The sequence below is a fragment of the Microtus pennsylvanicus genome, chromosome 5, assembly GCF_037038515.1.
Source record: "Microtus pennsylvanicus isolate mMicPen1 chromosome 5, mMicPen1.hap1, whole genome shotgun sequence".
NCBI lineage: Eukaryota > Metazoa > Chordata > Mammalia > Rodentia > Cricetidae > Microtus > Microtus pennsylvanicus.
In genome coordinates this window covers 105,408,363-105,421,107 of record NC_134583.1, presented here as the reverse complement: position 1 = coordinate 105,421,107, position 12,745 = coordinate 105,408,363, and the positions used below count along the sequence as shown (strand labels likewise).

Sequence of the window (12,745 nt, the reverse complement as noted above, 5' to 3'; positions counted from 1 at the left end):
TGGGTTTTCATACCAATTATTTACATATCTGGCCACATTTTAAGGCAACTAACTGGAAATATTCACACCAATAAATAATGTGACTCTAGCAAAGGTGAAGAAGTGTTGTCACTATGGAAACCACCCCTGAATAAAGAGCCTGATGCTGAGGAAAGGTTTCCCAGTGAGGACAGAGATCTGGGTTTGGGGAAATGAGTGTTTCCTACACGGAATAGAGCTGCGTACATGGCTAGCTTGCTATGTTAAGCAAACTGACCCGAGAGCAGAACGAAGGGACTTCCCACAGCCCAGTTGTCCGGTCACCTTCAACCATGCAGAAACGTAACCTAACACAAAGGCGCCTCAGAGCAACGCGGGCAGGCGTCATGCTTTGCCGTCTCATTCCTGGGACTTTTGGGGGGAAATGAGAAGTCTTAAAATGTTCAAGGGGATGTGAATCTTAATTTTGATTTTAAAAGGATTGAAAAACATTTACTCAGAATCTTCAAACAAGCCAGAGGTATTCACTCTGGAGCTGCTTATGTTTGGTTCAGATGTGAGTCCGTGGTTGCCTGCGCCACGCTCAGCAACTCGGCTCTAAATAGCTGCGTGAATATTTGCTTCTGCTGTGTCTACCCTTCACGAAACTTCAGCAAAGGAAGGGTGTTTCCCTTCTTCATCTTTTTTCCTCAGGACACAACAGATGTTCAATAAGCATGCCTGGGAACTTAGGTTATAACTCCATCCAGGCCTTCGTATGGAAACAAATAAAATGCCTTTACAAGCCTTTTACATTCATTTACTTTGTGTCTATGTGTGTGTGCGCACACGTGCACGCATGTTTATATGTGGCAAAGAGAGGACAGCTTGAGCGAGTCAGCTCTGCGAACAGAGCTCAAGTTATCAGGACGGCAGTCAAGGGTCTTTTCCTGCTGAGCTGTCTTACTGGCCCAGAAAATGCTTTCTGTAGAGGCCTTTCAATACTCGTTAGACTCTTGACACTCTGCAAATAGAGACCTCAAGGCTTCTGGAGGTCACATAACTAGCCCATGATCACTAAGCAGGAAGCCAGCAGTCCAGTTCCAAGGCCTGTCATCTTGGCTTCTTTTGGACTATTCCATCCCATTCCACTGCATCCTTTTGAACTATGTCTTAGTTCAGACAAGGCTTTCCAAAGCCTTTGGCAAAACCAATTTAGAAACCGTGTACAGCTGCCTACCATGCCCGAGGCCCTCTGCTAGGTCCTCAGTACCACGAAACAACAAAACAAACTGCCCACATCTAGGTTGCAACACTGTATTTGCTTTGTGGTTTTAGTGGATTGAGTAGTTTTGTTCCTTTTAAAGTGTGTGTGTGTGTGTGTGTGTGTGTGTGTGTGTGTGTGTGCGCGCGCGCGTGCACGCGCGTGCACGCATGAGTCTGTGTGTATGTGTATCATGTGGAGGCCATAAGTAGATGCTGGATGTCTTCTTCAATTACCCTTAGGTTTTTAGAGAGGATCTCTCAGTGAACCAGGAGCTCACTAACTGGCTAGACTGGCTAGCCAGCAAGCCCCAGGGAAACATTCTGCCTGGCTTACACTAGAGTCGCAAGGGAATGTCACCATGCCTGGCTTCTTCTGTGGATGCCGGGGATCTGAACTAAAGTCCTTTTGCTTGTGTGGCAAGCACATTACTATGCGAACCATCTCCTCAGGCCCTAAAAAATTTTTTTTTAATGAAAAAGTTAATTAACTTCTTGTCACACTAGGGATCAAAGCCAAGACCCTGCACATGCTACATAAGCATTTCACGACTGGCCTGCAACCCATCCCCCAACCCAACCCAAAGCGTGCTTCTTTTCAAGAGTACTTCAAAGCTGAGTCTGAGGCCCACACCTGTGATCCTGGCACTTGGGAGGCAGGAGGGTTGCAACTTTGAGTTTAGCTTAGGCTACACAGTGAGGCTCTATCTCAAGAAATAAGAAGAAAAAGAGGTTCAGAATCAACACCCTTCCCCTCTCATATGTTAAGAAAATAATTTACCCTTCCTCTGGCAGAGAGGGCTGCAAAGTCCTACATTCCTTGGGTGTGAACGCCACATGCAAGTCGTCATCGGTGAGGTCCCCCAGCTCCTGGGCCAGCTCCGCATCCAAGCTGTTTAAGTGTGTCATCACAAGTCCTTCAAAGTCCACCGGCTCCACGGGCTCATAAAGCTGAGGCTGGAGGGAGAGGGAGAGAAGAGGGCCGTTGCCACCAGGCTTCCTTGGTGGAGTGCACAGACACACAGGCACGCAGTAGTGGATGGAGCGCACAGCCCTGCCCGCCCCTTCCACTCAGAGGTTCACTTTTAGCCTAAATGCTGGAGAAGCTGTCAAACTGCAGTGGTGACAGGAGAGGGAAGGAAAGGCAGTAGCGAAGTCAAGTCACAACACGATGAGTAATTAAAATCACACCCTAAGGCAGAATTTTTCTCCGCTTAATTGCAGCCTGATGAGGAATCCTGAGGAGATCCAAAATGAGATCACGGGCTTGAAGGAATTTTTGTAATTTCTCCTGCAAAAGCTCTCTGAGGCCAGGTTTTGTTTACCCAAACACAGGGAAAACGAGAAAGCAGGCAATTTTCCAGAAACTCAGGCACACACTCCTCTGGCTGTGTGCTCAGACACAGTGTTTCCCTTGGCCCTAGAAGGGAAACGTCTAAAGACTGCTCAAAGCCAGTACTTTAGATACAATCCTGCCTGACAGGGAGCCAGGCTTGCGGCTAAAGCCCTCTGGGGCTGAGACTTCCAAACACTACTGCTTGGGAAGAAACTCACTGGACTGAAGCTGGGTAAGCAAACCGTGAGTGTCTGCTGAGGAGAGCTCTCCTGTCTTTGTTTCATCCTTCCACAGAGGGTGACAGGGAATACAAGAGAGGATAGAAACTCGGGGTAACTGAAACAATGCTGCTCTTTAATTGAAAGTCTCAATAATTGGCAACATTTCACCAGTCCCCTATGGCATGCAAAGATCCAGGAGCCACTGCCTGAAGGCAGAGAGGGACACTTAGATCAAGGAGATTGGCTCAAGAATAACAATAGTCACAGAGCAGAGGCTGCAGCTCTCTGAAGCGGTTCTCTCTGGAAGACTGTGTGGAGTTGCCAGCCAGGGAACACTGCTCTCCTTTACCTCCAGAGCATCAAGAACAAAAGCTCCAGATTCCTCACTTGTGCTAAGGGAGGGCAGGCCTGAAGGAAGGGCTGACCAAACTGGTTTTTCATCCCCTTGAGTCTACATACCAGCAGGCTTTGAGCTAGGGTGGAAGAACAGCAGCTGCTGAAGAGGCAAAGGGCAAAAAAAGTTTCCAGAATGTAACCATGGCTTTCACCTTTCCCACCTTTCCCTTTTTGTTGTCCCTCCCACCTCTGGTGTCCTGGTAGTAACGGAGACAGGAATAATTTACACCGGAGAGAGAAGATAGAGCTGCCTTTGGTGGCTATTCTTAGCTGTCAACTTGACTACATCTGGAACCAGCTAAAACCCAAGAAGCTGTGTATACCTGTGAGGGGGTTTTCCTTGATTGGTTCATTTGAGACAGGAAGATACACCCTAAATCCAGATCCTTTGGTGTGATATGACCCACCCTAAATCTGGGCCACACCTTGTAATGGCAGCCCACATAAAAGGACATGGAAGAAGGAAGCGCTTCCTTTTTAACCTGCTCGCTCTCCAGCAAGTTCATCTGTCCTGAGGCCGAGGCATTCCTCTGCTGGTATTAGAACCTACTTCGTTGGTATCCCAAAGACCAGCGGAGAGGCCAACCTTGTGGGCTGAACAACTGCTGGATTCTTGGCCTTTCTGTCCAAACACAGTCATTGCTCATTGTCAGCAGGATGAAATGGAGCCAGGGCAGGGGCGTATGGGATGGAGCTTAGTAGCTGCAAGCAAACAGCTCCCCTTGATCATCAGTTGGCAAGAAGGCAGGAAGGTCTCCCCTGGTTCTGACCTGAAGTCAGCTGAGGAAGGGACCGCAGTATTCATGAGGGGCCTTTCCGAATCAGTCTCACTAGAACCCATGGAAATACACTGGGTTAGTTATCCTCCTTTTCAGATGATGTAATAATTCGCCATTGATGACAAGGCTAGGATGTAGCATGTTTGGAATTCAAATATAGTCAGGCTTGTATTCTTAACAACTATAATCTCGATTGTTTTCTCTTATAGGCCTTCCAAAGAACCAGTATTTTGTAAGATAACTAAAATATAAGAGAAATATAACAGGTTAAAAAAAATACATTTACAACAACCTATAAATTCTGCTCAGAACTTCTCGTGGGACTGAACGCTCAGAAGTATATTATGAGCAACTCAAGCACTGGTACTGAAAATGCACTTAAAAATCATTGTGAAACATAGTTGAACCTGGCGAATGAGCACTGAGCACTGGAAAGTCCAAGTCTCGAAGCAAAACATATCGGCGTAAAACTGTCAGAGAGAAAAGATTCCAGTCCGGCTAAAATAAAACACTTGCCATGCTCCTGAAACTCAAAGCTATGAAAGGTGAAAACTCAGTACCTGTGATAGGACAGATGGTCCAAAGATCAAGAGCAGACAATGGTCTGCCCCATCATCTGGCAATTACTCAGACAGAGGTCCCGGCATACCACCCCACCTAAAATAGCATCTCATCTGGACCATTATTCCCTTTGCTTGTCTCATTCTTCATAACCACTCCTGCCCTCATCACAGCTGACAGTCACTTATTTGTTTACACCCACCTCCTATTTTAAAACGCTCCACAAGAACGAACAGTGGGTTCTGTGCTGCCTTAATGAGTGCTATCCATAGCTCTTGGAGACGTTCCTGGGACAGAGAAAAACCCCAAACACATTTGCTCAATGAATGAAAAATACAGTCACCAATGGACATTTAGCGAACAAAGCTAAAGGCAGAAAGTTTCCTCTCCTCTCAGTGATTTCAAAGTATTTTGTGACCTACAAGAAGCTTGCTTTCCTGCCACCCCCAACGGAAATCTTCCACTGATGCCACTGTAGATGTGGAGGTGGCATTATGACCATCAATCTGTTTTTTAGTAAATCAAATGTGTGTGTGCACATGGCACAAGTTGGTGTACACACAGGTGAAGGCCAGAGGCCAGCCTGAGGTTTCCCCCAGGAGTCATTGGCCTTGTTTTTGGATGCAGGAGCTCTCTCTGGGACACGGGGCTATTAGAGGAGGCTGGTGAGCCAGTGAGCCCTGAGAATGCTCCTGTCCTCTACCTTCCCAGCGCCGGGGTTATAAGTAGGTGCCACCACACCTAGCTTTTTATGTGGGTTCTGGGGATTGAATTCGGGTCCTCATGCTTGAGTGTTAAGCACGGTTCACACCGGGCCATCTCCCTGGCCTGTTCTGATCCCTGTTTACAGCGACCATAACAAAGTGCCTGCTCTGCATGCAGAATGCTTGTGTTTTATCCTCTACCGTGAACGCGCGTGGAAGCTACACGGGAGCACTTCATTTTCCATCATGTCCCTCCGGTACAATCAACAACACAAAACAGCTAACTCTGGAAAAAATTAAGTGACAAAGATCAACAGAATCAGAGGCACAAAGGAGGTTCAGAGTGAAGAAGTCAGAGCTCAAGCCATGCTTAGCTGGCAAGAAAAAAAGGTGCTGTGTTTCACAGAAACCAATGTGCACACAGGAAAGAATGCGTCTCAGGCATGAGACTTGTTAAAAACATGAATGTTAGACGTACAAACAAGTCCTGTAGCCATGGTGCTCAGGTGCTCAGGTGCTCAGGTGCATGCCCAGGGTGTGGCTTTTTACATCCTTGACTTCACGCAGAGCTATCAACTGTCATTTCACTTCAGACTTTTCTATTACTGTTTTTAGAAATAATATATTTTTTCTCCATAAAAATGTACTCAACAATATTAATCACCACACAGGTCACAGATCTAAAACCTCTCTTCTATGCCCCTATTATACCTTCTACGTTTAATAACCAGAGAAAAGGTTTAACATTTTACAGTTTTAATGCAAGCATCAGGTGTAGAGTTGTTTGCTTATGTAGATGGTTGGCACCAGATCTCTGGTTCACCTGCTCCCCCGACAGTGGCAGCAGAGAATGCCAAAGCTGGTGGGCATCTCGGGCCAGAAGATGGGATGGCCAGAGGCCATCTCTCTAGCTCTGTCCTCAAAGGCAGACCCAACCCACCACTGTGTCTGGGAATCGCATTGTAAATGATAGCTCTCCTTCATATTAAAACATGCAAGACGGAAGAGAAGTTTACTGGGCTGGAGAGATGGCTCTGTGGGAGAAGCAGCTTGCCCTCAAGCCCAGTGACTTAAGTTCAACCCCCAGGATCCATGTGGCAGGAGGAGAGGACTAGCTCTTACAGGTTGAACTCTGACCTCCACTGGCATGCTGAAGCACACATGTGCACGTACACACACAAAACTGGTGTAATCTTTTAAAAAGTAGTTTATCTATTTTGAAAATATTTGTAGGCACAATCATCATGGCACGCATTTACAGCTAGCATTAAAACCAAAAACTGAATAAAACAAAAGGCGACAATACAATGTACTGCTTCCCACTCATTTATCAGATCCATGACAGAGAGCTGGGTTTTTTGCGGATTACCTACAGGTGTATCATGTGGTCCTTGCTTACCGCACACCTACAACTCAGAGCATGTAGGGCAACAAAAGAAACCACCCCTGAACATGCCCTTTGCTATTTGGACGATGCCCCGCTCCCCTGAGAATCTTTACATGACTCTCAACCTGTGTGTTTGGGAACCTGTCAACATTCTGAGCATCGTTAAAATATTGTCGGTTGTTATCCTTTGGAATTCTGACTTAGCTGTTTTTAAGGCGGGGGGGGAGGGGGCCAGAAGTATAAAGAAAAACTGGGTGTTTCTGATGGACAGTCAGGGCCGAGGACCCATCTCCTGGGTCTGCTCAGCTCCTCCAGCAGCTTTTGCCTTTATAGGGCATTCTTCTGAATGTCCATCACATTTAAAGCCAGTGTGGTCCTCTGGATGACTTGTCTTCTCAAATAGATCACAAAGCCTCACAGAGCTGGGATCATCCCCTATTTACCTTTTAGTAATAAACAGGATCTCTATAATGCCAAATACCTAAGGCAACAATACTACCCACTATTTACACAGGCTCCACTATGGAACTCTACGTTGATACTATGGAGGTAACATAAGCCGCCAATTTTGTAGAAAAGGGAGCTAAAATCTTCAGAGAGGTTAAGTGGCTTGTCCCAAGTTAGACAGCCAATAAGTGACAACCACCTTTTACCTTGGGCTCATCTGAACCCAAACTCTTTACTCTTGTCAACTAAATATATTACTTCGCCAACCATTTGTAACAACATATGAGGTTATGAAAATGATCATATTACTAAAAGCAAAAGAAACGGTCAAACTGCACTTGGTCTTTTTTAATTAGCCGAAACGATGCCCAAGCAGTCTAGAATTCAGTCCCTGATTTTAATGTATATTCTAAAGCTCCATCAGCTTGAGTGATAAGTCACTCATGACTCTTACATCACACTATTTATCTCGGAAAAGAAATGTTCTCAAGGTAAAGAAAAATCACCCCATAGCCTGGTGATTTCTCCTGGGAGCCTTGTCTTTGAAGACAGCTGCAGGGGAGGCACAGTCCCACAGTCCCACACCACCACACGAGAGCAGATGATGCCAGGGAGCTGGGGTTTTCTAAAACAGGGCACAGATTTGAGAAGGTAGATCAGGCATCTGGACTTCCACAGACAGAAGAAACAGGACAAGCCAGAGCCAGGGGAAAGGACTGAGGAAACTACATTGTAACAAGCGGGAAGAACATGTGAGGAACAGCTATATACAGGACTAGGGTTGAATGACAGCCACCAAAGGAAAGGTGCTGGTAACATTTTAATCTTTGCCTGCTTCCTTCATACCTTCTGTGGAATACAGGCAGCTAAGCCACATGCTAATTTGACTTCCCAGCTATTGAAGTAACTCATCAAAATGCACTTTTGTCAAAGCCTTCTAAGGAGACAGCCAACTACTGAAAGACACTTGCAAACATGACATTGTTTTCCTATGTAACTTTCCATTTAACAAGGATGTCTCCCGCCATAATACAAGGCTATGGTGTCACGACAAAGACTGATTACGAGACAAGGGGTTAAACCTGCTAACTTCCTTAAAAACCTCTCCACTGTGTTGACACTGTTCCCCCCAGCAGCTGCTACAGAGAGCTCTAGCCTTAATATTTTTAAAAAGCAATCACCAAAGCTCTCCACATTGTTTAAAATTTAAAAGCACATCCAATCACTTTTCAACAAAATTTTTGCACACTTTGAAATACAACATTCGTCAGAAACCACCCAGTTAAGCATATATGTAACACATCCTGGTTTATTTACTCCGAGAACACAGGCACCACACACTTAGCTGTGGTTCTGCCGTAACCTGAAGTTTTGAAGCCGACAGGAAAAGATGAATAAAAAGGGTGGCCTAGCAAGGCTCCAAAGTCATACACAGGGTTTTCAAAAAGCTGGCACCACAGGTAAGCTCTCACAGTGCAGGTGCTATATATTCGTTAGTACTGTTTCATTAATGACACAATGCATAAACTATATCCTTCTGAAATAATCACAGATCACGCCAGTAAACATACCTGCAGACACACAGTTAACGCGGCGGGGAAACTGTTACAGGCGACAAAATGGCGGATACAGGAAACGGGGGAAGCTTACAAAATTTCTAAGAGAAGAAGTGGTTTTGAAGTAATAACTAGAAACAGAAAATAACCTAACCTTCTCAAGATAACCGCTAGATCAGCCAGAGAGTGTGGCTGTGGGCTGTGCCGTGTGAGGAAGTGAAGGTAGAGCCGGCTCAGCTCCCTCAAAGGAAGTGGCACCCACTTCTGGGTTGCAAACAGCCTCAGTTAAGACAGCTTTGCCTCACCGGACACACAGCTGGCCTCCGGTCCATAAATAACATGGTACCCACATGCACTCACCAGTTGGCACCTTGAAAGGAGAATATGCTATGTTTTAAAGCTAAAGGTTTGTTCTCCGTGTGATAGATTTCACTGGAGTGAGGTTCCAGGCAGGGCCAACTACAACCACAGCAAGGAACAGTGACTGACTGGGATGGGATGGAGAGGATACAAAAGGGGGGAGGAACTCTAGACCTTGACTGAATAGAGGTTAAATAACTAATAAAATTCCCAGATTTACTAAACCAAAATGCTGAAATTGATCAATTTCACAGTATGTAAATTTCACTTCCAAGAAAACTATTTCAAAGAAAGAGTTGTAAATTGGACTTTTGAGATTTGTCAATTAAAAATTTCCAACCAAAGCATGCTAAAAATAATGGTCAATGTCTAGGCTCCCCCTCCCCAAATATGAGCTATAATTGGAATGGGTTTGAGTAGCCTGAAAGTCCCCTAAACAGAGAACATCAGAACCAATCTTGGGCTGTCTCGTTATACGCACATCCTGTCTGACAGAGGAGATGTTTGATGTCTAAAGGCAGGCAGAGTCACGACGTGGTGAGCAGAGAATGCTAGGTGCAAAATGAGCTAAGGCTAGGTGGGGAGCAGCGTAGATGCTGGGCACTTCTGTCCCTGACCACTGACCGAGCAAACCTGGAACACATACTTACTAGCTGCAGGGAGGGAAAACCGGATGTACTTATGCTCTGACGATGGCACTGTCCGAGGTTGGGTGGGAGTGTAAACTGCTTTCTGATTTCCGACGATGAATACCTTGAATTAAAATAGAGAAATCTAAATTATTATTTTAAAAAAATAACACTGCAAAAGTTACCGTGCTCTCTTTGGCTGAGTGGTGAGCAGAAGAGACTGAAGTGTATTCAGAGGTTGGTTAGTGGAGACTGTGGTTTCTGGGTCCCAAATGTACCCTAGAGCAATTCACAGGGGCCAGAACACCTGCAGTCATGGCAGCCAGACTCTATTTGAAGGCAGAAGGCAGAAAGACCTTGAGGTGCAATATAAATATCCTAAACCTTTGACCCCCGGATGCCTAGAGGAGCTGCCACAATGAAAGGAGGGCTCCTTTCTGACTCTACTTACCTGCCAGTTTAACCCTGCCACCTTCCATGCAGGCAGCTGAGGCTTTGGCTTGGCTGACACCAAAGCAGCATGCGCTAGGGACTGTCACATGAAAATGCCCACTTCCCTGCAGGCACCTTCACAGTGAGACCCAGAATTCCCCAGCATTGGGGTTTTTTTTCCCCAACAGCTTCCAAGAAAGTGACCCAATGACATGGGAGACACTCATTTGCTAGGTTACTGGAACTCACAAATATTTTCTCATCATATCATTTGATGGTGGCTGACTCTTCAAACTAGTTCCCAAATATGTACTCACAGTACAATCAGATAAAACACTTGAAGTCAGAATCATTAATGGATACAACTAGAAACTAATCAGATTACTAAGGATCAAATAGGCTGTATATTTGAAATATTCTCAGCGTCCAACCAAAGCATATGTAAAATTGAAATACGATGCTTCTATGTACTATGGAGATATAAACACATAAACAGAACTTACATTTCCATCACGACAATGTATACGGCGTGATCATTTGGTTCCCAGCCTTCTGTGTGAAGCACAGAAATGGGCAGGATATTGCTAGTTGTGATCATTACTTCTTCCTCCACAAAAGCACCCTGTTAGCTTTCCAAATGCCTCTACTCATCTGTGCATGCTTAGGCAGAAATACGAACCAAGTGGTAGATACATAAACCAAGGCGGGATCATTGGGTTCCTTTCCTGGGATTCAGAATGAGGAAGAAGTAAGTGCCTGGCATGCATTCATGCTCCTAATGGCTCTTGTACTAGGGCCTGGTAAAGCATGGAACACCACAGAAAGGGGCAGCAGTCGATATGAACTGTGTTCTTAATTTCCTAGAGCACTGTTTTTATTTAATGTTTGAACAGTAAAGAAAAACACTGTGTCAGGAGTGAGTAGTTTATTATATTCTATGAGTCATCAGAGAAATGTAAAGCAGACCATAATGATATGCCTCTTCACAACCATGGGGATGAACAGAACAGAGCACTAGACTGTCAGTTTCAAGTGTTGCCAGATGATATAGAATTGCACAGACATAGGGACATAAATGGTATAGTTCTCTCCAAAACAATCTGGCAGTTCCTCAGGTAGCTTAGCATGTAATATCTATATATACCAAAATCCCACCAGTAGCTGTACCTCCATGAGAAATGAAAACAGAAAATGAAACAGAAAATTTAAATATCAATATTCACAATAGCATTATACACAGTAAACACAACAGCTAGTTGGACCTGGTGGTGCACACCTTTAATTCCGGGACTTGGGAGGGAGAGGCAAGTAGATCTCTGAATCTTGGACCAGTCTGGTCTATAGAGTGAGTGCCAGGACAGCCAGGAATACAGAGATAAACCCTGTCAAACAAACAGACAGACAACCCCCCAGCATTGTTCTTAAGAGTCCAAAGGTGGAAATAACATAAAAGTTCAGTAGCTGAAGGATGCACAAAAGTCATCTATCATCGATGGAATATTATTCAGCAAAGAAAGGAATTAAGTACTGCTATACGGTAGTACACAGGGGAAACCCAACAGCAATATCCTAAGGTGTTGACAAAAGTTTCTGTCCTGCCTGTTCCCACAGCCGTTCAGTCCCAAAGAAACACACAGAAGTCTACACTTATTATAAACTGGTTGGTCTATTAGCTTAGGCTTTCTTGTAACACGAATGGGGCCTGCTTGTTGGGGTTTCTGTCCTGCCTGGTTCCCCACAGCTGGCAAGCCCCAAAGAAAATCACACAGAGATCTCTATAAGTTATAAAGCTCACTGGCCCATTAGCTCAGACTACTTATTAGCTCTTGTAGCTTATATTAACCCATTATTCTGATCTATTTTTGCCATATGGCTTGGTACCTTTTTCAGCTGGCAGATCACATCCTGCTTTCTCGGTGGTCTGCGCAGGACTGAGAGGAATCAACTTCCTCCTTCCCAGAATTCTCCTGTTCTGATTGCATCATTTCTACTTCCTGTCTGGTTTTCCCACCTATATTTCCTGCCTGGCCAGTCAGCATTTATTTAAAACATGATTGACAGAATACAGCACTTGGGAGGTATAGGCAGGCGGATCTCTGTGAGTTCAAGGGCAGCCTGCTCTATAGAGTGAGTTCCAGGGCAGCCAAAGATACACAGAGAAACTCTTCTCTCAAAACACCAAAAAATAAAAATAAAAGAAATACTTAAAATAAAGCCACGTAAAGGTGGAAAATACACAGAGAATCTGGATGCTGTATGTTATTGTGTTGTCTTTGAATTATTTGACTGCTGAGGAAGGAGCAACAGCTGCTAAAAGACATTCGATTATAAATGCTGCTGGATTAATCCAACATATATATTTTGAAAATGTCTTGACCTCAAAATTTTAAGTCAAAAGATACGTTACTTTGGAGAAGAGGTTTTGCTTTTGTTTCCACAGGAAATGAGAGGCTGTGAATTCATTCTGGGTTAAGAAAAATTAGATTTGATCAAGAAAGACCTCCCACCCCAGAAAAATCTCCAATAGCAGCAGATGGCCCAAATGATTCAACATTTCAGAGGACCTCTGTTGGAGTTTCCTCTGAGTTCTACATCTAGAATAGCTTCAAGACTGCTAGTTGAGATGATCAAGCCTTACAGAATATTCCAGTCAGGATTTGACCATAATTCTAAATTTTCTTTAGGTTCCCATAAGATTATCAGCACCCCCAATCAG

At 44.7% G+C, this 12,745-nt stretch overlaps 1 protein-coding gene across 2 annotated transcripts in view; it reads right to left on the bottom strand.

Annotated features, from left to right (window-relative positions):
* The window catches only part of Dock8 (dedicator of cytokinesis 8), a 191,013-nt gene that overhangs the window by 135,156 nt on the left and 43,112 nt on the right, over positions 1-12,745 (bottom strand). The window contains exons 2-3 of one of the 2 annotated variants that reach the window (XM_075973748.1): positions 9,619-9,721; positions 2,003-2,178 (exon numbers count right to left, since the gene is read on the bottom strand). In XM_075973748.1, coding sequence (XP_075829863.1) covers positions 2,003-2,178; positions 9,619-9,721 — 279 coding nt within the window. Of the gene's footprint in view, positions 1-2,002; positions 2,179-8,623; positions 8,771-9,618; positions 9,722-12,745 lie in introns of those variants that run through there. The other variant, XM_075973749.1, reaches the window with a different exon arrangement.